The 26306-nt window shown below is 41.7% G+C and overlaps 1 protein-coding gene across 1 annotated transcript in view; it reads left to right on the top strand.

The window, feature by feature from the left end:
- Positions 1-26306, top strand: part of ALDH7A1 (aldehyde dehydrogenase 7 family member A1) — a 274735-nt gene that overhangs the window by 140696 nt on the left and 107733 nt on the right. Inside the window, exon 12 of the mRNA XM_078675592.1 lies at positions 9168-9252. Coding sequence (XP_078531718.1) covers positions 9168-9252 — 85 coding nt within the window. The remainder of the gene's footprint in view (positions 1-9167; positions 9253-26306) is intronic.

The raw sequence follows: 26306 nt of genomic DNA, 5'->3' as shown, positions 1-26306 counted from the left end.
CTGAATTGGGGGGATTCTCATACTTGTTGACTTTTCCCCTAGGTCTTCTGATGTAAAGAAACTCCTACATAATGTTATATTTTCAGTAAGGGGCTCTCTTATATAGTCATTCAAGCTCATCTGTACATAGCTCCCTGTTTTGCAGTAATCCCTCAATTAGCATATACTCTGTTCAGATTCTTGCCATAAATGCTAGTGCCTTTGAGTCCTTCAAGAACTCAAATGTTTTTCATCTGCTAACTTGGACTAAGTTGACCTTGTGGCTGTAGATTGTGTCTGGGCATTTTCAAGTAGTGTCTGTATTAGGTAGTGTGTTTCTGAAGAAATCGTAAAAGATAAATACTGTATTTAGAGCTAGTTGCCTGAGGAAAATGCCTGAAAGTCACACTAGGACTGTGTGCACTCTGTTCTCTGGCCATGATGTTACTGAATGGGACATTTTGGAGTCTTCTTCCTCAGTAACATAAAAGGAATGAGCCATGATGGTGATGCACTCTAATTTAACAAGCATTTGCAATGCATTAGGTCTTGCATTTACGAGAGCTTCGTAAATGCTGCACCTACTGCATTACAAATGCTAGTTTGTAAAAAAGCCCATGTGGCGCCTTAACTCTGTCGGCCGTGCCCCTTTCTTCAGAAGAGTCCTATCTAAAGAAAGGAGCGTGTCCATGTTTTCACTTTAGTGGAGGCCGCGCCCTTCTCCTTAGACTCTGCTCGTATAAGGAAAGGAGTGCGCCCGTCTCTGCTCGTTTAAGGAAAGGGGTGCGCCTGACATTAAAGTGTAAGTGTGGCATGGGGCAATTTAATTAAAAAAATTAAATGGTAGAAAAAACATGCGCCCTCGTTTGGCGCAGCAAGTAAAGCAAAGGCACAGCCACCACTATCAGCATGGCGTGCTGTGCAATGTAAAAAAAATAATAAAGTGTTGCGAGAGAGCGTGTTCTGAATGCATCAGCAGGCATGTGAAAAAAAACTAAACGAAATGGTGCTTGGCGGCTGTAATTAAAGCCTACTGAGCAACAACACATGTAAATGGGTGTGTTCTCTAGGGAGGTTACAAAATGAGACCTGGTGGTACTAAGGAGGGGCTACTGAGCCTGTTGACCAATGAAAAGCCACAGTTTCCAAAGGACAATGGCACAAGCCAATGAAAAATATGGGTGGAGAGTGGGCGGAGCTTCAAGTCGATACCTGAATACAGCATGCCTTGCAGAGCAGCACATGCACTGCCCAGGTTCGATCTAAAAATTATCCTGAAAAATCTAGAATAGAGCCTAAAGTGGCATCTAAAACTCTCTCTTTAAAATCTAGATTTCAATACCCTCCAATGAAGGTATACTGAGACATCCAGGTAGGCTGCATGGCGTGGTGTCTGCTTAAAAGAGGTACAAGATCCTCGTTGCCTGTGTCAGACAGAATAGACGGGATATGAGAGATAGAGACTGACCCTGGTGAGAACGGTGTCTTTTGAATAAGGTATAAAAAAGCATCACGCAGTAGTGCTTGTTATAAAATAAGATAAGGAGCAATGACAAAAGATATCAAAACTGCATCATTATCGGATAACAGTGAATGCCGAATTGAATGAGGGAACCTTGTTTACTCCAGTATTGGATCGTCAATTGATTCACATGCTTGCATCATTCCCAGTCGTCTAAGTGGATGTCCCCCTGTACCTTTAGAAATTAGTGTAATATTAACCCCTTGGCTGCTGGGGCTATTCCCCTGCTGTGCTGGGGGGGGGGGGCGCGGACAGCGCCCCCATGCTTATGACGAGCTCAGCTCATCATGAGCCACGGTGCTCCGGTGCTCATGACGAGCTCAGCTCGTCACGACCACGCCCGTTTAATGGAACGCTCAGCACAGCAGGGGAATTAGCCCAGCGTGCAAGCGTTATACGGGCCATGACGAGCTTGTCATGAGCACCGGAGCACCGTGGCTCATGACGAGCTGAGCTCGTCATGGGCATGGGAGGGGTTAAACATATCCTGGGAAGGCCAAAAAACCTTTACTTTAGTAACACATTTGAAATTTTAAAAAAGATGAACCTTTTAAGCTCCAACCAATCCGGTTGTATCGCCCTCTAGAACACTCCTCTCAAAGGCTTCTGTCTGTCAGATTTTCTCCACTGAGCTCTGCTCAGGTCAGCTAATTCCTGTATTCAGAGAGTTATTTCCATCTACCTTAAACTACTAATTTCCAGCTGCTTCAGATCTGACTCTACAATGTCAGAGCAAGCAAAGAAAGGTCTTTTTAGACCATGTGGGACATGTTGCAAGAAAAGGCTTAATTCAGAAGATCAGCACAAATATTGCTTTTACTGCCTTTTCCCATTCCACAAAGTAAAGGATTGTAAGTTATGTTGTACCTTTTTTTCCTAAAACCCTAATGGACAGAAGGGGAGGTTACTAATGTGGCTCCAAAAGCTCAAGGCTAAGAAGGCCCCGATTTTAGAGGATGACAGCGAGGATTTTTCTTCATCCTCCAGGAAAGTTCATTAAAGAAGGAGGGAGTGTTTAGAAGGATGTTCTCCTCATGAGCCTCCCAGAAAAAATCTACTAAAAAGACCCACCGTGGGTCTCAGAAGGAGCGAAGGCCTTCAGAAAAATCTCATAGGGAACATAGTCCTCAAAACAACATTCCAAAACACAAGGGCATATTTTCTTTTCAGAAAAGCCTAAAAAATCACGCCTCCTACATCTCCACCTCAGATTTCCCACAACTTCAAAAAAGCTTACTCTGCACAGTTGACAGAGAGATCATCGATGAGCCCATCACCATAGACTATAAAATAGTCTACTGCGCCGTTGATGACTAAAACAATTATGGCAGCGGCAATCACGACAGAGGATGATGATCCGATCACCGTCGACGACAACCACATTGTCGACAATACAATCTATGGCACCAATCCCATCTACAGTCAAACTAGTATCTGCCCCGTGGACTATGTCAACACCATCAAAGGTGAAATAAATCCCTTCTGCAGTGCCAGTAAAGCCGCCGTCGTCTGCATCGACGACTGCATCACTGACATCTGCAATGTTGGAACAATTTCAGGAGAAGCCAAAAGAGATGGCAACAACAACTTATATAATGCCAGAACATACATCACCCAGCAAGATCTCACCCTTTCCACTCAGTTATCTACTGGATAAAGATGATTCAGAGGATGATAGTCAATTTGGGGCTGCATGCAAGCTGTCACATCTGCATGTAAAATACCAGTAAGACGATGATAAAGAGGAAGGAGGCTACTATAGCCATGAATATTATCCCCCCTCAAGACGGCTTACACCACCAAGAACAGTTTCAACAACCGTGTCCAGAGGGCTTGGTATGCGTACCAAAGGCATTGGTTTCAGACTTACAATAGATGCTGGTGGACTACCTCAAATGCTTTCCGCCTACCTCTTCACCAGGCAGGCTATTCATCTCCAAAGACTCTTCCAACGCAACCCTCTACTCCACAAACCCAAGAAATATGCCAGCAGCCACCTCCACATGGCATACCCAACACTTTACGACTGTGCCTGTGCTGATACCTCTTCTTTAGATGTTGAGAAGGAAGAGGGGAAACTTAATGATGTCCTCACTGTATGGAAAGATTACCTCATTCGAACAGTGTCTTCCCCAACACTGCCACCCATGGAGTCACCCGCTGACGACATAGGAGGTTTCCATAATCTGCTGGAGAGAGCAACAAGGCAGTTTGATCTTCCCATGACGACGTAGCAAAACTGATGCTTCCTGTATGACTTCAAGGAACATTTCAGGAATAGCATCAGGTCTATACCCTCATGAAAAACCCAGCCACAGTGGCTGCAGTATTGCCACGCTTGGACAGAAAATATAAAGCCCCTGATGATTCTCCAGCCTGTCTCATCGGGCATCCAAAACCTGACTGATCACTTAAGTGGTCCAACGCTGTTCCAAAAATCCAACCGTGCCAATATCCACGCCCCGTGATAAGGAAGGTAGCTGCCTTGACAACATTGGCAAATGCTTATCAATGTCGGCACTCACATTGCGAGCACCAAACTCTTTGGCAGTACTCTGAAGATATGACCGCCAAATATGGCATTGACCCAGATCTTGACCATCCCCCTGTAGATGTAAAGGCCAAAGCCAAAACTATCTTAAAGGAGGGAGAGTGTGCCACAGGTTTTCGACAACATCAGGCTTAGCAGTCCTACGGAGGCAGGATTGGTTGAATTCCACCTCATTCAGACCAGAGATGCGAAGTAAGATCCTGGACCTTCCTTATGATGGCAAAGACCTCTTTGGGAAACATGTTGACGATGCCCTCTAATCAATAAAAACCGACACAGATACAGCGAAGTCATTAGGTACCCTGCAGTTTCGTAAAATACCTTTTTGTGGCACATGAGGGAGAAGGCAATTCCCCTACAGAGGAGACTGCCAACAATACAGGTACCATTGTACCAAGCTGGGTCACAACCGCTTCGCCCGCAGTGCCAGAAGGGACAGGTCCCTTAGGCAGCCTACATTAGGCAAACCTAGAGAGGAAAGATGGGTCGACAGGGGAAAGACACAGGACATCAATGGGTGACGAATTACAGGCCCTGGCTACATCCCTATCCCCTGCAGCATGCCTCAGAGGCCAACACACCCATCACCTACACGAATGGAAAAAAATAACAGACCAATGGGTGTTGGATCTCATTCACTTCGGCCACGTGCTGAAATTCATTCAAACCACCTCCGATCCTGCCCCAGAAGTTCCAGCAAAAACATCTGCATCTTCTCAGTTTAGAAGTCCAGAACATGCTCAGCCAAGTGGCCATGGAACGAGTCCCTGGCTCAGAGGGAAAACTCCTGTTTCTTCTTAGTCAAGAAGAAGTCCGGTGAATGGAGACCTATCCTGGATCTGAGAAAACTGAATAAATATCTCAGGAAGCAAACATTTCGCAAGGTCACACTGAAGGATAATCCTACAACTTCTTAACTGGGGAGATTATATTACAACATTAGATGTCCAAGATGCATATTTTCATGCCCTGATATATCCACGTAATCGAAAATATTTAAGATTCACAGCAGCTGGCGGCAATTATTAGTTCAAAGTCCTTCCATTCGGCCTGATATCCGCCCCTTGCATTTTTACAAGGTGCGTGGCACTAGTAGCGGCATTCTTCTTTTTTTTTTTTTTTTTTTTTTTTTTTTTTTTTTAATTTAAAAAAAAAATGTATTATGAAAAAAGAACAAACAAAACATTTGCATCAGGTGAACTACATACAACATAATTGCAGGGTTTAAATTGCCATTCGTACAGAATCATAAATTACAATATTTATACATTTTGGGATCAGTAGCGGCATTCTTAAGACAAGGAAAACACCAAGTCTTTCCATACCTCGATGCCTGGCTAGTCAAGGCACTTTTCCACCAGTCCGCGCAGAGGTGAACTAACGCCTGCCTACACCTTTTCAGCAAATTGGGCTTTACACTGAATCCGTAAAAGTCAACCCTTCAGCCATCCAAGAGGATTACGTTCTTAGGGGCTACTTTGGATGCAGTGCTGAACAAAGCGTACCCACACCAGAAAGATGGACAAGATTGCTGTTCCTGGCACATCTACTGAAATTAAAAAACTCACTTTGTTTGCCTCTACAAATCCCTGCTAGGGATGATGTCCTCTTGCATTCCCTTGGTCCCGTTCTGCCCCCTACGAATGTGACAGTTACAAAAGGAGCTGTACAGGCAGTGGATTTAAACACAAGGCTCTTTCAACGATACCATCCATATCTTCCAGGAATGCGCACAGCTCTATCTTGGTGGACTCAAGAGGCAAATCTCTCCTTTGGCCTGACAATTCATTCCCCAAGCTTCCTGGTTGGTCATCACTACAGACACTTCCTTTGCAGGACTGCCATGTCTGCGGCAAATGGGGGCCATCTCAGCTGCTTCTTCACATCAACCTACTAGAACTCAAGAGACAGTACATCTAGCATTACAAGCCTTCCTGCCCTGGATAAGAAAATCTGCAGTGCTCATCCATCCGCACAGACCCCACCACAACCATGCACTATATCAACAAACAAGGTGGCCCTAGGTCTCGAGCACTGTCCCAAGAGGCACAGAGAATTACGGAGTAGTCTATCCATTACCAGGTGAATCTGGAGGTAGAACATGTGCCGGCGAAGCAGATTGTCATAGCAGGCACCCTAAGCAGGTTGAGAAATACTTGCCGCTAATGGGAGATAAATCAGGGTGTCCTGGAGGAAATCTTTCATCAATGGGGCAGACTGAATCTAGACCCGTTTATAACATCCCAGAACCGGAAATGCCAGGTATTCGCAAGCTGGCATCCACAACCAAGGTTCTGGGGTAATGCGTTTTCATTAGCATGGTCCGGAATCTTTTCCTTTCGCATTTCCGCCGACTCCTCTCCTCATAAGGATTCTCATGAAGATGAAAGCAGAGCCTTGCAAGATAATTTTCATTGCTCTCAGGTGCCCACAGCAACATTTGTATTCAGAGTTACTTCTCCTGTCATAGAGACATCACATCCAACTGCAACCACTTCTATCTCTACTGACGATGAGCCGGGCCATGCATTTTGCTTGGTTCCGAAATCCTTACCCTTGTCAGCCTGGCTCATGAAATCAATCAATTTGTGCATCTGAGCATCCCAGGAGAATGCAGGGATATTTTAGCCAAGGCTCGTTCAGGTAGTACAAACAAGACTTACAGCCTTAAATGGAAGTGATTTTGCATCTGGTGTCAGTGGTCCAACGTGCACCCAGTATTATCTACACCGGAAGAAATCCTTCCTTATTTACTACATCTAGCCCGCTCCGTTCTCGCTCATGTTTCTATTAAGGTTCACCTAGCTGCCATGTCCCATTACCGAAGATCAGCGGCACCACCTTTGTTGTGGTTTAGCAGACTCCTCAATTTCTCAAAGACCTATTCAGGGTCTTCCCGCCTGTGAGGCGTCCTCCCCAACTAATGAAAAGCCCATTCAAGCTTATCCACAAAGTGGATATTACATTTCTGTCTTGGAAAGTGGCCCTCCTGTTGGCACTGTCCTCAGCAAGACCTGTTGGTAAAATACAGGCTTTAACCATTCAAGAACCTTTCCTGCAATTTAAGAACGACAGGTTGATTCTGCGAACAAATTCAAAATTAATTCCAAAAGTCATATCATATTTCCACTTAAGTGAACCGATAATTCTAAAGACCTTTTTCCCAGATCTCAAGACTGAAGCAGAAAAGACATTGCATTCCTTGGATGTCAAGAAATGTCTCAGCTTTTACCTTGACAAAATGAAAAACTTCTGCAAATCCAATCATTCATTAGTAGCATACAGTGCTCCTAGAAAGGGTTATCTACCCTCGAAACGGATCATAGCATGATGGATAACCAATGCCATAAAATGTTGTCATCCGAAAGCTGGCACGCTTTTCCAAACAAAGGTGCAAGCTCATTCAACCAGAAGTGTATCGACTTCATTGGCACTGTTTGCAGGTGCATCTCTTCAAGATATCTGCAGAGCAGCGACCTGGAAGAATAGACGCACCGTTGCGCAGCACTGCTGCTTGGATTCTGCAGTTCAGAGATGCGGCAGTGGCAAGGTGCTATTACGGCATCTTTTTCAGTAAAGGTGAGCCATCATAGTAAGTGATACCCACCATCTTTAAATGTGTTTCACACATTTACATTGGTTTTATATGTATCGATGCATAGCTATACGTACAAATGTATTCTGACATTCATACAAAATGTGTGGTATTCAACTGCTATTTAATCTGATTCAAGCATGTGAATCTATGAAAGATCCAGTAATGGAGGAAGAAAATAAGTTACTTATCTGTAACTGTAGTTCTCCAGTATTGGTATCTTTCATAGATTCACATGTGACCCACCCTCCTCCCCAGAGAAGCTCACCTTCTCTTTGATAATGTACTTATTCACACTTGTGCTCTGAAAATCTGAAAGACAGAAGTCACAAAGAGGAGTGTTCTAGAGGGTGATACAGTCTGGTGGGTTGAAGCTTAAAAGTTTAGTCTCTGTTTTGAAGAAAAAAAAGATGTTACCAAAGTGAAGGTTTTATGTACTTTCCAGTCCATGTTTAACGTTACACTGCTTTCTAATGGTACTGTGGGACTCCCACTTCGAGAGGGGATGATTCAAGCTGGTGAATCTATGAAAGATACCAATACTGGAGAATTACAGTTACAGGTAAGTAACTTATTTTCTCGTCACCTGCTCTGCTTGTTGAACGCCCTAATTTCCAACTGCTTGGATGATGGCAGAAAGCTTTACGCTGCTTGGGGGGGTCAGTGTTGAAGAACATAGAGCCTGATTCAGAAAATACCTCCGCACTCATTACAGCGGCCCTGCACTTGTGTCTGGGCCTCCACACGAGTAACTGTAGTGCAGGGCCTCTGCCACGAGTGTGGAGGTCCTTGGTAAACCGGCCCCATAGTTTTGTGCAACGCTTTGACTTCCACCTCCTGTATGTACCTATTGCTTCTTTTATTTATTTATTTTTTGTACCTGCGGATTTCCATTTTGACATCAGGGACTATTCAAATGGCTAACAGCCTTATAATAGATAGCAATATTGGAGAACTGCCTTCATACATGAGTAGCTTATTCTTACATCACAAGGGCAATGAAGGTGGTACTGGAAAGAGGCAGAGGAGGGCAAACCATGCTGGATGGTTGACCTAGGTTTCAGTTTGAAGGTAAAGGGTTTTGTCAGGACAAGTGATACCTTCTTGTCAAAAGCATTTAACATGAAAGAAAAAGCACAGTGTGCCTTGACAAAGTTGGCATGGAGAGATAGTTACTGTCTACCTTCACACCGCAACCCTGCAGCCGGGTCATGCTGTCAAATGGCCTACAAGTACTTAATGCAGATAATACTTGGTGGACAACACAGAAGTGCTGTACTCCAAGAACACCAAATTGCGTCATTCATTCACTTGAGATGTTACTGGATGAAATAAAAAAATACAATAAATGTGTCTCCTTGCTTCTGGTATTCTGTGTCTTCATCAACAACACAAGAAAAAAAAATGGCATGGTTTTATGTAGCACTCTGCACCACTTTATTGCTGTTTAGTAGTGCTGTAAATAAAGTGTAATGCTAATTGTACACAATACTAACAACATCTCTCTTTAAATTGCACAGTTTTTGCATGAAAATATCCATGATGAAATTGTTGGAAAGCTAGTAAAGGCATATGCCCAAGTGCGGATTGGAGATCCTTGGGACCGTAAGTACATTTCATGTTGGTTTTAAATAGGCTTACCTATCCTATGTGCTGAGTCAAGGCAGCGGCGTATCCTGAAACTGAAAACATGTGTGACCCTTTGCACTGAACACTACTAAACATACAGATGTATTTTACTCTGACAAGAAAATTTGCTCGTGAAACTGTTTTGATTTGTTTTGCTGAGATTTTATGCAAGCTTTTGTCATTGGTTCTCCAAAATTGCACTTGTCAGAGAATTGGCTACAAGAGATATTCACTCGTTTAATATACTTTGCACTCTGCAACTAGAGTGGACAGTAGTGAGCCACTCACAGCTGCTTTTATTCACCCTTCTCATATTCTAGGTTAGTGACATCAGACAGTTGAGAAAGAAAGGAATGTCTCTTAAGTGATGACACTCAAGTCCATAACAAAGTTGATGACCTGTACAAACTGGAAATGCAATAGCATTATTAAATAACGCTTGAAGATTGGTTTTAGCGGCGGCAACACGGAATCTTGCTGTTGAGAGCAGATTCTGTTTTCGGATTAAGAATCCATTGGGGCAGTACATGGTGAGGCAGAGGATAAGAATCCTCAATTAAGAGGGAGTGAGCCTTTGAGTATCTTTAATGAGAAATGTAGCATTTGTCAGGTCAAAGGGAAAGCCAGTGGATAGCCAGAGTGCAAAGGGAAGGCTTCTATTTTGTATTTAATGTAGAAAGATTTTTCGTAGCATATATTTGTATTGCCAGTGCTCTAACATTGAAGGTTTATAAACATGTGACAATGGGCATCCTTGGAACAGGATAAACATGGAAGGCTTTGTTTTTAAGCGAACTGAAAACCCCATTTTAGTGTTTGTGTGGTGCTAGTGAGGTAGAGCATTTCAGAGTTGATGGAGAAAGCAATCTCTTCTAAAACATAACTTGTTATACAGATAAGCAAATCAAGCCATTGTGCTTTATTAGCATTTTAGTTCATGATGTAATGATAGGTGGGATTTAGCAGGTGTCTCAAAATTATTATTGTATTTAACTAATCTATGAATATCTCCATGACACTACCATCTATTTGAGGACACATCATTATTGCAGTGGTGAACAGTCTTCTTCACCGACAGTCTCCACTTTTTCATTTACAGCTTTAAGGATCCCATCTGCCCGGTGTGACCACACACCCCTCACAACTGTAAATGTTCTTTCTGCATCTCATTTTTGAACCTCCACCCCTTAAAAGCCTTCTTTTAATCATTACATACTGGTGGCATGACCTAGACTCACAAGGCAGGCCTATCTGTGTCTGCATGTAATGCTGTTTTAATAACCAATCACAAAAGAGAGTGCTGCTGTATATATAAACACAAGCTCATGCCGTTAAAACAAGTGGACAGAAATGTTAATTTCTATTCAAGGGCATGTGGTGGGGACTTCAAGGACATGGCCACACCACTGACTATAGGAACAGGGCTTGTCTCCTTAAGACTTTACAGTGGAATACACCGTTTATTGGTAGCATCTGATACATACTTGCACATACACTGGCATACATGTAGGGAAACACATGAATCTGAGATTGGTCAAGAAATACCTTGTTGTTAAATCATATTTAGAGTTTAACAAATGTTGTGGGATTGAACAGAATATGCCTTTCCTAATCTGAAAAAGCTGCTTAGGAAGCTGTCTTCCCCCACCTGGACCAACATAGTAAGGGCTATCAAATTGATAATTATCCCAAGGCATAAGAATGTTGATATTCATACAGAGCCCAGAATGTGATACTGATTTATTTCTCATCCAAGACTGTAATGATCCCTTTGCTCCTGTTGGAACTCAGAGGTGGTGTCTTCTCTGCGGTCAATATGGAAGGGTTGAAAGTAGAGGAGGGGGATTCTAAGAGAAAGCAGATACCAGGAAGTAGACGACTACTTGAGATTTCTATTCAAGAAGATATGGAATGTGCCACAATACAAATCCCAAGATGTGTGAATGAAGCACTGTAGTGATATAGCCTCTCTTCACGAAAACAAAGTCTGCAACACTTTTTCATTTATGGGACTCCTGTGAGCGGTATCTGAAAACCTGCAGAAATAAAGCCATTCCACCGATGAACGTAGTTAGTTTTCAGCTGAAAAAGACAAACCTTCCATGGTATTTGCAAGTGCTTCAAACTCAGTCTGAACTTCATTTCTGTACACCACTCTACTGCGATCTCCAGCATTGCCTATTTGAATCTGTAGTGTCATTATTGTATTCAGCTTCAAAAGACTCCCAAGCCGTATGCATTTATGGGTCCACCTAACTTTTGCAATAGTCCTGCATAAAAACAACATGGTGGCACTAGATATTTAACTTTTTTTTTTTCTTTTTCTTTTATGATCTTTTTTTGTTGTTTGTGACTCAACATATGGTAAAATTGCTTTCGATATATTTCCCTGGTGACGATTGCTTTTATTACCTTTCATTGAAACAGTTAAAGCTGTTTTTTAGGTTTACCCTTTATCATTTTATTAAAATACATTGCCTACCCTTTAATTGCTTTGATGACGCACCTGCGCATCTCATCCTGAACCAGCACCTCACATAATACCTCTTGAGGCCAGACCACAGTACCGAAGAGTGAGAGAGACTATTTAAGGAGTGATTTCGTTTAACTTGGGTTTAACCAGCTAGAATTGTGTGGGCTTTGTCATGGCGCATCTAAAACTGCTTTTCTGCTATTTCACTAATCATGCTGTAAATCTGGCTGAAGTTCTGTACGGAGGGGCACAGTGTGGACTTCTTCGGTTATGTATTGATATTAAATGGACTTGAAGAACCTACGCAACAAACTAAATGTAAGGATTTTTCAAAATGTACATTAAAGATTATTATAACAAGTGCATGGAAGCATTTAACCACTGAACTGTAGCATGCAGAATGTTCCCAATCCCCCTTTTTTCCTGGAAAGCCATTTGAAGATCATAGTTCATGAAAAAGGATTTTGATTCTTTTCTAACTGATGTATGTGAATCTAATTTTAATACTGAAAGGAAAATTGCATTGCTATGCTTTGACTGGGGACTAAAAGCGAATAGCCCTGAAGTAGTAAAACTGCACACGTAGAAATTAAAATTGTGCAAATTTACTACTTTTTGGTATGCATTTCTAGGAAAGGCATGTGACTTTCCCTTATTTCTCATGTGCCGAATTATCTATACCTGAGAACTCCCCAGAGAGGAATTGATTCGCCTGTGGAAATGCATGTTTTTCTGGTCTCTGTAGGTAAAGCCCTTTCCCTACAACCCTGCTAAATCTAGGGGAAATCTGTCAATTTTCCCATTCTGGAACGAAAGTCCCTCCAGCCCTTGGATGGAGTAATCTGTGACCATTTGCCTGTTAGACATGAGTCAGAGATGAGTTTAGGAATGCCTTCTAATTGAAATTGAATAACATTTATATAGCGCATGGCTACCCGGAGGCATCCCAGCACTTACAGTAGCAAAAATGAGATGTCAAGCCAGATTAAGGAAACAATAGTGTTTTAGGGATCTGCGAAAGGAGAGATGATTCAGTTCTGCTCGCAGATGATGAGGAAGGGAGTTCCACAGTTTAGCAGCATTAAGCGAGAATTGTCGACCTTCACTTCTTGTCTTCCTGATCCTGGGGACAGTGGCCCGGTTCAGGGTTTTGGATCGAAGACTTCTGTTGGGCTCATAGGGCTGAATGATATTGTGAAGAATGGGTGGACCAGTTTTAGAAATAGATTTATGGACGATACATTGGGATTTGAACTTAACTCTCTCTTGGACTGGGAGCCAGTGCAGAGATTTCAGAGCAGGTTTGGCTGACTGATATTTGGGAGTGCCCAGTAGAAGTCTTGCGGCCCTATTCTGGATGGTTAGTAATTTCGTAAAGGTGGCAGCAGGGGCCCCTAGGTAGAGCGCGTTCGCATAGTCCAGCCGGGACAGGACAAGTGCTTGGATCATAATTTTCTTGGCCTGAAATGGCAGGAGAGGAAGGATTTTCCGAATCATTTGCAGGACGCCATAGCATGAAGCGGCCGTTTTCCGTGCCTGGATTTTAAATGTAAGGTCTTGGTCGATCCAGACACCTAGGCTCTTTAACTGGGTTTTGGGGGTAGGGGCTAAGCCTAAGGAGGCAGGCCATATTTCTTTCAGTTCAAGTGGAGAGCGATTACCCAGAATCCTAATTTCACTCTTTTCCCCATTTAATTTGAGAAAAGAGTCGTTCATCCAGGTCGCAATTTCTTCTAGGCTTGAACGCAGACGGAGGGGGGAGTTCTCCGATCTGTTGAGCCCAATCTCCAGTTGCGTGTCATCTGTGTTGGTGACTATATTTTTATTTATTTATTTATTTAAAGCCATTTGTAAAGCGCCTGGTTACTCAAAAAAACAGTGTCCCCGCGCTGAATACAGTAATGAAGCTTAGAGGGAGGAGCACGGGTACGCCTATCATGGGCGGAGGAAGGAGAAGGGATTAAGTGCGTGGGAATAGAAAAGTTTTGAGTTTTCCCCGAAACCTAGTTTCAGAGGGTTCCATGCGGATCTCAAGTGGGAGCTCGTTCCAGCACTTGGCAGCCAGATATCTGAACGAGCGGCCGCCCATCCTTGCTCTGGTGATTTTGAACAACATTGCTCCAGAAGATCTCAGATTTTCTGGTGGGGCGGTGTGTTGTAAGAAGGCATTTTAGATATTCTGGCCCTGTGCCTTGGGCGATACGATGGGAAAAGCATAAGGACTTAAATTTAATTTGTTCCTCAATGGGGAGCCAGTGGAGTTTGGACAGGGCAGATTTCCCTGAGGCTCTGTGAGGAAGCTTGAGCGCCAGACGTGCAGCGGCATTCTGAACACACTGGAGTTGGTGAAGTCCTTTTTTGCTCAAACCTAGTAGCAGGGCGTTCCCATAGTCCAGATGGGGAGTTACTAGGGCATGGACAATGGTCTTCCTGGAATCCATGGGAAGGTCTAATACCTTCCGGAGAACCTTCAGTACGCTGAAGCACCTAGCCGTGACTTTGCTGACATTAGGCATGTATGAAAGATTAGAGTCAAGTGTTATGCCCAAGTTACGCACCGAGACCGCAGGACAGGGCAGGCTGCCTAATTCCGTAGGCCACCACATGTGGGACCATGCGGAAGAAGATTTTCCTACCACCAACAGCTCGGTTTTGTCGCCATTAAGGCGGAGACGGTTATTATTCATCCAAGCTGCCACAGAAGAGAGACAGTTGGAGAAATTGGTGGCATCACTCTCTGTGGTCGGGTGTGAGCTTGAACATCAATTGGGTGTCATCAGCGTAACTGACAATGCCCACCCCATAAGTCTCCACTATGCGAGCCAGGGGTTCCATATAGATAATTTTTTTTTTTGAATTTTTTTTTTTTGAATTTTTTTTTATTGAATTATGCAATAAAATACATAGTAAATATCAACGTAATAAGGTAAATAAGAAAACCTTATTTGCAAAATATTTGAAAAGAATAATGAATTGATAGATTATGAAATTTACTCCTAGTAATAGAGATAAGGAAAAAGTTTAACAGGACATACTCTACAATCTGTTATAAAATAACAATACAAAAGGTATGAATGTATCTTATATGTAAGTAATGGAATGACTAAATAAATATAATCAAGATTAAAAGAAAGAGAAAAAAAAAAGGTGCCAGAGTAACGGAGGGGGGGCGGGGGGGGAGGGGGAGGGAAGGAAAGAAAAAGAATAAAGAGAATGAAATAGTACAGGAAAAGCATATGAGATAATAAAATTAAGTAGGTAAAGGATGCACATGAGAAGAGGGAGTTGGGTTAGAATCATCGTCCAATGTGGTTTCCAAAAAGGGGGACCAAGTTTGAAGAAAGATGTCAGCTTGGTCCTGAAGATTGTAAATTGTGCGTTCATGTAAGGCTGTCTGCATCATTGCCACCAACCATTCTTCCTGAGAAGGAGCAGATGAAGACTTCCAATGGCGTAAAATGCAAATTTTGGCTGTAGCCAAAGCAGTGTGAAGAAGACGAGTCTGTGGCTTAGAAAGTTTTGGAAAACCACGGAAGTCATGTAAAATAATGGTGGCAGATGTAAGTGGTAAAATTAATGTCATTGTAGAGTTCAAAGTTTTGCCAACAAAGATCCAGAAGGGTCTGTTGCGTGGACATTCGCAAATGATATGGGTTATGTCACAACCAGGATTAGAACATCTCCAGCAAGAAGTATGGGATAATAACCCAGCTTGATGTAATTTAACCGGTGACCAGTGCCAATTGTGAATAATTTTAAAAATACAGAATTTGAGACGCACTTCTCGAACGCCTTTGTGCAACCCCTCCAGAATTTGATCCCATTGAGCATTGGAGTACATAATAGATAAGCGAGATTGCCATTTAGTCCGAAGAGTGTGTGAGAGAGGTTGTGAAAAAAGAGGGAGCAAAAAGGTTTTATAAAGACCAGAGGTTACCCCCTTAAACTTCCCCCATAGTTGCAGATAAGATAATATTGGAGAAACCTGAAGCAACCAAGGTGGAGAGCCTAATTGTTTTTTAAGACATTGTTGAAGTTGAACGTATTTAGAGGAATGTAGGAGTGGAAGATTAAATTCCTCACAAAGTTGGGGAAAAGTTTTAAAATTTCCATCATGTAAGAGTTGATCCAGAGAAGAAATGCCGGCTTCTCTCCACAAAGGCCAGGATAAAGTACGACCATTGATACGAATAGCTGAATTATTCCACAAGGGAGCTTTAATGTGAATTCGCGGATTCGAACTTAATATGCGATGACCCCTCTGCCAAGATCTATGCATGGCTGATAAGATAGGATTTTTAGGATCCAAAGAACTAGTACCAGTACCGTATAAAAGGGATAGTCCTGAATCCTGAGATAGAAGATGACGTTCAATTGATACCCATTGTGGAATGTCTTTAGATTTGGGTAGAAAATATGAGAGTTGAGAAATGTGTAGGGCAAGTGAATAATGTTCAATGGATGGAAGACCCATGCCTCCATATAACTGATGGGCCTTTAATTTAGCAGCAGCAAGGCGCGGTTTAGCTGTGCCCCAAATAAAGAGCTTTATCTTGGAGTCGATTGATCTAAGAGTAACTAAAGGAATTTGGAGGGGAAGCATACCCAAAACATAAATGAATCTTGGTAAAGTAACCATCTTAATAGCTTGAACTCTACCCCATAAAGATAATCCTAGAGCTTTCCACTTATCAAAATCCCTCTGCATTTGGGAAAATAAAGGAGCCAAATTATCCGCAACCATATTTTCCAAACCTCTATTAATCAGAATCCCGAGATACTTAAGGTGTGAAGATTGCCAGTGGAAGGGGAATCCAGAAATTGCTGATTTCGTAGTGCCAACTGAAATAGGTAATGCTTCACTTTTGTCCCAATTTATTTTATAACCAGAAAAGGAGGAAAAATCTTTAATAATTTGAAGAAGGGCTGGGAGAGATCGGGGGAGGTTAGTAAGAGTAAGAAGAATGTCATCTGCATATAAATAAATTTTAGAATGGCCAATTGGAAGGGGGATACCTGTAATATCATCAGATTGGCGAATTGCAGCAGCAAGAGGTTCCATCGCAGAGAAGAGGGGACAATGGGCAACCCTGGCGTGTACCTCTACGAATTGGAAATGGGGTAGATAAGAAACCTCCACAGTTGACTTGAGCTAATGGGCTATCGTATAATAAACGTACTTTATTAATAAATTGGTCACCCAAACCAAATCTATGCATTATTGTAAAGAGATATTCCCATTCAATGCGATCAAATGCTTTCTCAGCATCAAGGGAGAGAGCCAAGGCATCTTCTGGAAGATGTTTAGCAGTCCATAACGTGTGAGCCAATGTACGAAGATGATTTCGGGAAGAACGGCCTGGGACAAAACCCACTTGGGAATTATGTATCAAGGAGGGTAAGACTTTGCGAAGACGGGACGCAAGAATACTAGCTAGAATCTTAATATCCGAATTTAAGAGGGATATAGGGCGATAACTTCCGCATAAAAGAGGGTCTTTGCCTGGCTTGGGTAGAACAGCTATAATTGCTTTATTAGAAAGGGGACCCAAGGAGAATTCTTTGTCAGCCTCTAGAAACGCAGCATGCAAAGTATCTATCATATTCTGACCCGTCCATCTATAAAATTCGGCGGGGAAACCGTCCTCTCCAGGGGCTTTATGATACGGCAGAGCAGTGATAGCCGAAGAAATCTCGTCTCTCGTGATATTACCTTCAAGTAAGGCTCTGCCATCATCCGAAAGCTGCGGAAGATTCACCTTCTCTAGAAAAGTTGACATTTTATCCAGATCAAGCTGATTACTTGGGGTATATAGAGATCTATAAAAGGAGGCAAATTCATTAACTATTTCCTGAGGTCTGGTGAGTATTTCACCCATGGTCGACTTAATAGCTGGAATAGCCATAGCAGCTTCTCTCTGACGCAATTGTGCAGCCAATAATCGGCCAGCCTTTTCTCCTTGTTCGTAATGTCTCCCTTTCATCTTCTGCAATGCATACTCAGCCTTAGATGTAAAGAGACCATTAAGAGACATGCGTGCTTGTTCCAACAATTTGCGATTCTGTAAAGTAGGATTCGAAATATATAATTGAGAGTAATGTTGAATGTCTCGTTCTAGTTCTGTTTGTTTTGCAATATTATTCTTGTTGATAAGAGCAGCATCCCTCATTAACTGCCCTCTAATAGTGGCTTTTGCTGCTGCCCAAATTGTTCTCTTAGAAGAGACAGAGTCCTCATTATTAGTGAGATAATCTTGGAAATGAGATTGCAAAAGAAGCTTACCCCCAGGTGTCCTATATTTCTGTAAACTCATTCGCCATGGTTTGCGCCCTGGTTTAGATAAACCTAAATCAAGAGATATAAGAACAGGAGGATCAGATAAAGCAGCTTCCAAAATGTTAGAATCTGTGACCAATTGAACCGCTTTATGAGATAACAGAAAATAATCCAAACGGGAAAATGTGCCATGCAAGGAAGAAAAGAATGTATATTCCTTATCATGTGGATGACTGAGACGCCAATGGTCAACCAAACCATTATCAGAAAGTATGTCTAGTAAGATGGCCCTATCTGCTGCATTAACCCTGTCAAACTGACCCGTTTTGTCGAGGATAGGATCTTGAACCAAATTCCAGTCCCCTCCGATGAGATATTGGGAAGCATTGATCTCAGTAAGAAGACGATTCAAGTGGAGGAAAAATTGTTTTTTAGTACCAATCGGAGCATAAATGGATCCAAGACAAATGGAAGAATTCCCAATTCGTAATTTAGCGAAGACATAGCGACCATCTGGATCTGACCATGTCTTGGAAATTGTAATGGGAAGCGATCTCCGGATAAGAATAGCCACTCCACATTTACGGACAGGGTTAGGGTTGGTGGGGTCATTCCTACGTATGCTGCTATGAATGACCTTCCCAACCCAGTCTCTACTGAGTTTGTTAGATTCAATTTCATCCAGGTGCGTTTCCTGCAATAAAGCTATGTCCACATGTTTGGACTGCAAATATGAAAGCACTTTCTTTCTTTTAATGTAATGGGTGAGACCATGTACATTCCATGTAACAACAGATAAAGGATGAGCATGAGTCATAGTGGAAAATATTCAAAGAAATAATAAAGAAGAAGAATGGGGGGGGGGGTAGGGCAGAATAGGAGAGGGAGTTACTCTGGTTATTAAGAAAGAAAAGAGGTGATAGTATCAGAAACTTATAAGATAATCGTGCAGAGAAAGTAGGGAATCAAACAGGATAGAGGTATGTGAGTAGTCAAGTAGAAATGAGGCAGATGTTATGTATTTCAAAGAATAAATAGAAATAGAAAAAAGTAGGGGAAAGGGAGATTAGAAGAAGTGGATGTGAGAATAAGATATGAAGAAAAGTTAGGAAACCTAGACTGTGAACCGCGGGCCTGGGCGCACTAGAGCACCGCCGCGGGACAGGACCCCATGCAGGAAAAGAAAAAGTATGGATCAGCGGAGTAGATGATAGTGTAAGGGAAGGAGCCCTGGGGAATGAATTAACAAAGAGATATAGATACAGTAGAATATGATAGAGGAGTGATGAAAACAATCTAAGAATGCCTTCTGTAGTAATTAATCAGCCAAATACTATAATGACTATCTTAGATTATGCCCTGCAGTATCTTGTTACAGCTTATTAACGAAATATGAACAAACAGAACCTTAACATGGGAAAACAGTAAGAATACAGTATGGGAAGAGTGCAATAAATTATGGCAAAATTATGAGGAATTCAAACAGCAGCTGTTAACAAAATATGAATGACCGATAAAATGAGCACTCATAATTAAAAGAACTCAAAAGGCATATAGCATATTAGCACTTAATATCCAAGCAAAAGCTAGAGAAATACATATTAAAATGGTATACTATAATGAAGGGTAACGTGTTGCACTAGAGAATAAAATAAGGGGGGGGGGAATATGCATAATCATAGAATTTGGACGTATAAAGAAAGGGAATACCAATACCTACACTAATCCATTGAGCAACATAGGAATGATAAAACATGCAGAAATAGATAAAGTAATTCCAATACCCCGAAGAGGGATTGAGGATGAAGAAAAAACATGCAATTTACTAAGAACTATGTCTAAGCATATAACAGGCAATTTAATAATAGGTAGATAAAAATCTCATAGCAGAAAAATAATACTGAATATAAGTTATCTAATAGTAATATTGATGAAGAAAAATCAGAATTGAATACAAGATATGGCAAAAGTACAACAAAGCACAGAAACAGACAGTTAAATAATAGTAAACTATTCAGTCAGCATCTGAAGGAGTTTTAAGAGGTGATCTAGATTTCTCTCTGCGGCTCCTTTGTATGTGTAGAGACAGAATGCAAAGCTGAGGCCTTATCTTCCTGGGAACGATTGACTCTATTCAAGTCTCTACCCCGTTGTCTGGAGTTACTAGATGCTCGTGGACTTTGCACCGGCAGTTGTGGGGAAAAGGAAGAAGACGGTTGGAACTGTTCAAAATGGGAGGACTGCGTATCCATGTCCTGAGATTTGATGTCATCTAAGAATTTTTGTAGAAGTTCAGGGTCATAGAAGTTCTTGGTTTCTCCATTTTTGGTAATACGGAAGCATGCAGGCTCAAACAACCCATACTTAATGTCTAACTGACGTAGTTGAGGCCGCATGGAGAGAAACGCCTTCCGTCTTTCATTCGTCTCTTTAGAAAAATCCGCTGCTACGTGAATATTATGACCCTTAAAAAGAAAAGAGCCTCGTGAGCGAGCTGCAGTCAATATTTGTCGGGTTTGCTCATGACGAAGAAAACAGGCAATAATTGGCCTTGAGCGCGCAGCAGGGTCTGTGCGTAGTGGGCCAATTCTGTGAGCTCGTTGAATTTCAAGAGTTGGAGTAAAGGAAATTCCAGTCATTATTGGAAGGGTATCACAGAGGAATATTTTCGCGTTGTGTCCTTCAATATTTTCTGGAAAGCCAAAGAAGCGGAGATTGCCTCTTCTACTGCGATCTTCTAAGTCAATGATTTTGCTGTGCAAAAAGAGAAGATCTTGGTCTGAGCTTTGGACTGTATCAAGGCGACTCTCCATGGCCATTATTTTAGAGTCAAGACTTTCAATTCTAGTATGAAAAGTTGTAAGGTCTGCTCTAATCGATTTAGTTTCTTCAGCTAGAGATGTAATTGTGATATCCATCCCTTCCAATCGACGATTGACCCCAGAAATCTCCTGCAATATTCGTTGCATGGTGTCTGTTAAAGTCTGGTCACTATGAGAGGGCGCAGCTTGGGGCATATGCGTTGAAGAGGACGAGTTCCCTTTCGTTGGCATAGCAGTAGATTGTTTCAAAACTTCTGTAAAGAGTGGTTGTTTAGGTATTTTACTCCCATTCCTATTAGTAGACATTTGTATATTGCGCTTCATAGACGCTCTACAGTAACGTATTGATGTGGTAACGTGGTGAGAAGCAATTATTAAAAATTCACAATTGACAACAATAAGCAGAAAATAGCAATACAACATATAATGCAATATCTCAAACTGAGCAAGTTCTATATATCATAGGTGAAGGCAATAATAATATTTCATAAAAAATACATGCTGAGGAAAATCGGGGGTCGCCTCAAATATTTAACGATGTTATGAACAATAGCAGGCAAAGTTGTAAAAAAAATGAAGCAGTTTGTATTTACTTAATATTATGTTGCCTTGACAGAGTGACAAACATATAAACTCTTTTTGGCTGATGAGGTGATGAAACAATCCAATAGATGGTCCGTACAAACTGATATGGTGAAAGGCTAAGATCAGGTAGAAAGGCGTTATCTACTTAAGGAGGTGTAAGCAGAACAATAGTTTGCGAGGGATATAAAGCCACTGTCTTAGCTGATGCTATTTTCTGCAGAATAACCATAAAAGACCATGTACCATTCCTCAAAGATGACACATAATATTGCATACAATATCATGAAAAGTCCTCTTGAATAACTGAATGTAGAAATTTCTCCCTCACATTATATGTCAAACGCTAGTAAAACAATATCAACATATATGATTAACAAATCATAGCTATGAGGAAGAGTTTTGCTTGTTTACTACATTGTTTTCAGATGTATGAAAAGCCTCTTGAAATAATGAGTCGTGTGGTGCGTCCGAAAAAAGTCCCTCTCACATTATATAGCAAAAAGTCAGTAATAACAGAATTGCCATGGAATGAGAAGAAACAGATCGAAATTCACCTCATATCAACATCAAAATAGTCACAGCCAAATGAAGCTCCTCATAAAATTTCAGGAAAACATTATAAGCGAGAAATGACTAATGATTGCAACTATAAACTTCATAATGTTGAGATAATATGTATTAAACTGCAAACCACTGCACCAGTCTTACTTATTAAAGTTTGAAAAATAAAGGACTTCCAGGGATACTGGTAGTATTAATACATTTGGAAGTGCTGTTCTCTGACTTTCCCTTAACAAGGTTTCCAAATGACAATTGAGGAGATTCTGTGGTAAATTATTTTAGAAAGCTGTTGATCTAGCTGGTGACATTCTGAAAATAATTATTCCTCACAAATACAGGAAGTATTGGTTCACGTGGAAAGCTGCTCTTTAATGTTCTTGTAAAGGTTTCCAGAGGTTGTAAATAAGAGTTTAAAGCGCTGGCAATTCATATGTTAATGGCAGCGCAGAAAGGCAGCGTGTGAGGTGCTTCAGCTACTCAGCTGTGCTTCGGTTTTCAAAATGCCAATGAAATAATAATTTTAGTGATAATTAACCCCAGAAAGGGTCATTCAGTCACAGGATTCAGCCACAGTGTAGAAAGGCAAAGACAGTTCTTACTGGCATGAAATTATTAGAGCCCAGAAGAGTGCAGACCTGTATCCGTATGCGAATGTTTTCCAGTCAGAGTGAACCCTAAAAAGGGTTATTCGAGTCTGAAAGTCAGCCACAAGTGTTGCTGCAAAGATGTCTGAGCTTATTGATCTTCTTTTTAAATTCAGAAGGCCTCAATTCAATAACAGCTCCGTGACTGGAAAGTCTTTCATTTACTCTGTGAATAACAACCTTGACACTGACCTTTATCTGTGAAGACCCACTTCACATTTTAAAGTTGAAAACCCGATTTGTCTGCGTCACATATCTCTGCTGTCAAGTTCAAGTGTTCACAGGAAGGCAGGCCTGTGCAAGGCCCGGCAAGTGCTCCTCTCCTCAGGCCTTCCTCATTACACAAGGCCGGGGATTCCAAATAGGTCATGAGGTCAAAGGCCCGGCTGCGCTTTTCTCCTCAGGCATTCTTCAGCTTGAGAAAAGCCCTCCAAAAAAAAAAAGGTCACCAGTCAGAACAAAACACAGAGTTCATGACCGGATAATTTCACCTTCTGGAAAATGTCCATTTATTAGCCCCAAGCTCTCTGTAAATGAGGCTGCCTCTGGATGGGTGCTGTCCCAGAGCGGAGCTCTTCTCTCAGGCGGCCATTCTCCCTCGTGGCCAGACCACGCCCCCTCCATATAGATATTAAACAAAGTAGGGCTCAAACTCGAGCCCTGAGGAACCCCGTGGCTCGCCTTCCTGAGAGAAGACTTGAAGGGGGTGCATCTGAAAGTTCCTGTTGACCAAGAAGGACTCCATCCACGCAAGGGCATGCCCCTTTACTCCCATGTCAGATAGCCGAGACAGCAGCGTTGGGTGCAGCACGGTGTCAAAGGCTGCACTTGGGTCTAAAAGTACCAACGCTGCTGTCTCTCCATCGTCCACTATGTGCCTTAAACTTTCGGTGGAAAAAAGTAGGGCAGACTCCGTAGAGTACCCCGCTCTGAACCCAGATTGTGTGGGGTGCAGGAGAGAATGTTCTTTCAGATAGCTCATAAGCTGTCTATTAACTACTTTTTCCACAAGTTTTGCGCAAAAAGGGAGGAGGGATATAGGGCGAAGGTTTTGAAATTGGGAGATGTGGATGTTGGCCTTCTTTTTAAGGGGGATTACTTGAGCGGTTTTCCAAGCATCTAGTACCTGGCGAGAGCGACACAATAACACTGATGTAATCAATTATTGTGGTCTCCATGACTCCTTTACAGCGAGTCGGCGGGCACACATCGCTCGGAGAGCCAGATTGTATACTATTTGCGATGCTCAGTAATTCTTGTTTCTCCGGAGTAATAAAACACGTGAGACCAGGAGTCCCAGTGTTGCTGTTATTGGCTATTACAAGTTTACTCGAACTGGCCTCATCCTCCGTAAAGGTGGCGTGGATTTTATCTATCTTATTTACGAAGAAGTCAGCAATGGAGTCACATAGTTCTTTCGAGTAAGTATCTTGTGCTTGCAACCTCGTTGGGATCGTGAGTTCCTTATAGATAGAAAAGAGTTCTTTAGTGGGATTGTCTGCTGAGTCAATTCTGCTTTTGAGGTGGCAACTTTTTTCATTCACTATATGTATTCCAAAGGGGAGAACTGCCTCGGCGAGGGTGCAGGTGTACACATTAAATAAAGTAGGGCTCAGGGATGATCCCTGAGGCACTCCACAGCGAAGGGGAGTTCTTTTGGACGTCAACTCATTTTCAAAGACTTGGAAAGATCTATTATCTAGAAAGGAGTGGAGCCAAGCCAGGGCAGTTCTAGTAATACCTAATTTGCTAAGCCTATGGATGAGGATCTGGTGATTTACGGTATCGAACGCCACGCTGAGGTCGAGAAGCAGGACCACTGTGCTGCCACCAGAATCTACTATTTTCCTAAATTCTTCCACTACTGAGAGCAAGGCAGTCTCTGTACCCTGTAGTGGGCGGAATGAACATGAACATGTTTGTGTGCGTTCCCAAATTTCCACGGCAAATTATGCCTTGTTTTACCTATTTCCCACCCTTTGAGTGAGATTTACTACTGCAGATAAATATGCAGGTTAAATAGATTTTCACTCATCAGAAATTCCTTTGTAAATTCCCAGTAAGGGTTAAAAAGTTACATTTAGTCATAAACTTATGTTGGGACCAAAATTATCTTTGTGAATGGTATTGGAGTTCAGACTGTGTGAGAAAGCAAAAAATATTGTAGGAAAGATTTAGGAGAGGGACAGAATCACAATGATTGGTTAGTTTGTTTTTTATACATACAACATTGCATGAGTTCTGAAAACAGGCTTGATGTATGTTTATTGTGAGGGAGAAATGGTAATTGGGCCGGTTCAGAAAGGCCTTTTTTAATTTGCGGAATTTTATTCCAGCAGCACTACTTCATATGCTGCTAAATAAACTTCACTAATATGAAGATGAAGATTTGCGCCTACACCTGTCCTATACCCTTGGGCTCAGTTCACAAAGATTTATAGTTGTTGTGCTCCCGAATTTCAGGAATACGCCAAGAGAAAGCTAATAGTACTGCAAAAGGGTAAGTCGTTGCAGTTGACTAACGTCTACAGCAGTAGTGCTATAGTCCACATACGCTCAAATCTACTCCAGCCAGGACTTGGAGCAAGTCGCACCATATATGGCCAATCACATATAGGAATCTCATCCAGATCAGCGGAGCCAGGCATCACATTTTCGGCACAAGGCCCAAGAAGATGAAGGGAAAAAATGGTCCTATACTTGAGACAATGCCGATACCCATATACACCATATTATGAAAAAAATAAGTATGTTAAACATTAAATTTAAGGAAATAAAGATAATTTTTAGAACGATATATATGTATACACACACACACACACCAATATCCATAATGTTGCACAAATATTTGAAAATAATAAAAATATGGAATTAATCTAATGTACACAAACTGTTATCTTTGCAGGCACCTAAACAACCCACATTATAAAAATGTATATTATAAAAAAGTTCCATCTGTTCATAAGTTCATACTTTCCAAAGCTCCATATATATATCTATATATGATACTTGCACATTGGAATTCCACATCATAGGAAAAGTCTTCAGTTAATAATGCACACTCTTATAGGGATATGGTGATCCATAATTGGTTGTTAGCAAGTGTAACGGTAATTGCAGTCCGTGACAAGATGTAACCTAATTCTTCATCTACATTCAATACACAAAGTCAAATCAGAATAAAAGACTGTATGTTAGCTATTCCTGAGTAGGCTCCCATCAAAAACGAAATGCACTGGCTATATTGGCTGTCTGACTCGTTGTTGTCTGAATGGACACTTTTAATGAATAGAACTTTTTACTAAAAGATTGGGCATCAATGGAAATAGTGTTGGAAGTGCCTCATTTGGGCTGACATTTGTTTACACCCATACTATTTAATATCACTGAGTGCATTGTAATGAGTTATAACTAATTCTAGTTAAGTCTCCCCTGCGCTTCCAGGAAGACTGGGGTAAAGTACTTTTACTAGGTATTAATCTTTGTCCAGAGTTTGTGAACTATACCTATGTCTAGGTGAAGATTAACTCCCACGTGAAGGCATAAATCTGCAGAATCCACAATCTCTGCACATAGGTTTGTCCATGTGCATTTGCACTAAAAGCAAGCCAAAAGTATTTCTGAAATCAAAGAGTAAACCAGGAGTCTCACATGAGCAAGGCACATCT

This window comes from Lissotriton helveticus, chromosome 2_1 (assembly GCF_964261635.1).
Source record: "Lissotriton helveticus chromosome 2_1, aLisHel1.1, whole genome shotgun sequence".
In the NCBI taxonomy this organism is placed as follows: domain Eukaryota; kingdom Metazoa; phylum Chordata; class Amphibia; order Caudata; family Salamandridae; genus Lissotriton; species Lissotriton helveticus.
This window is presented reverse-complemented; position numbering and strand designations above follow the sequence as displayed.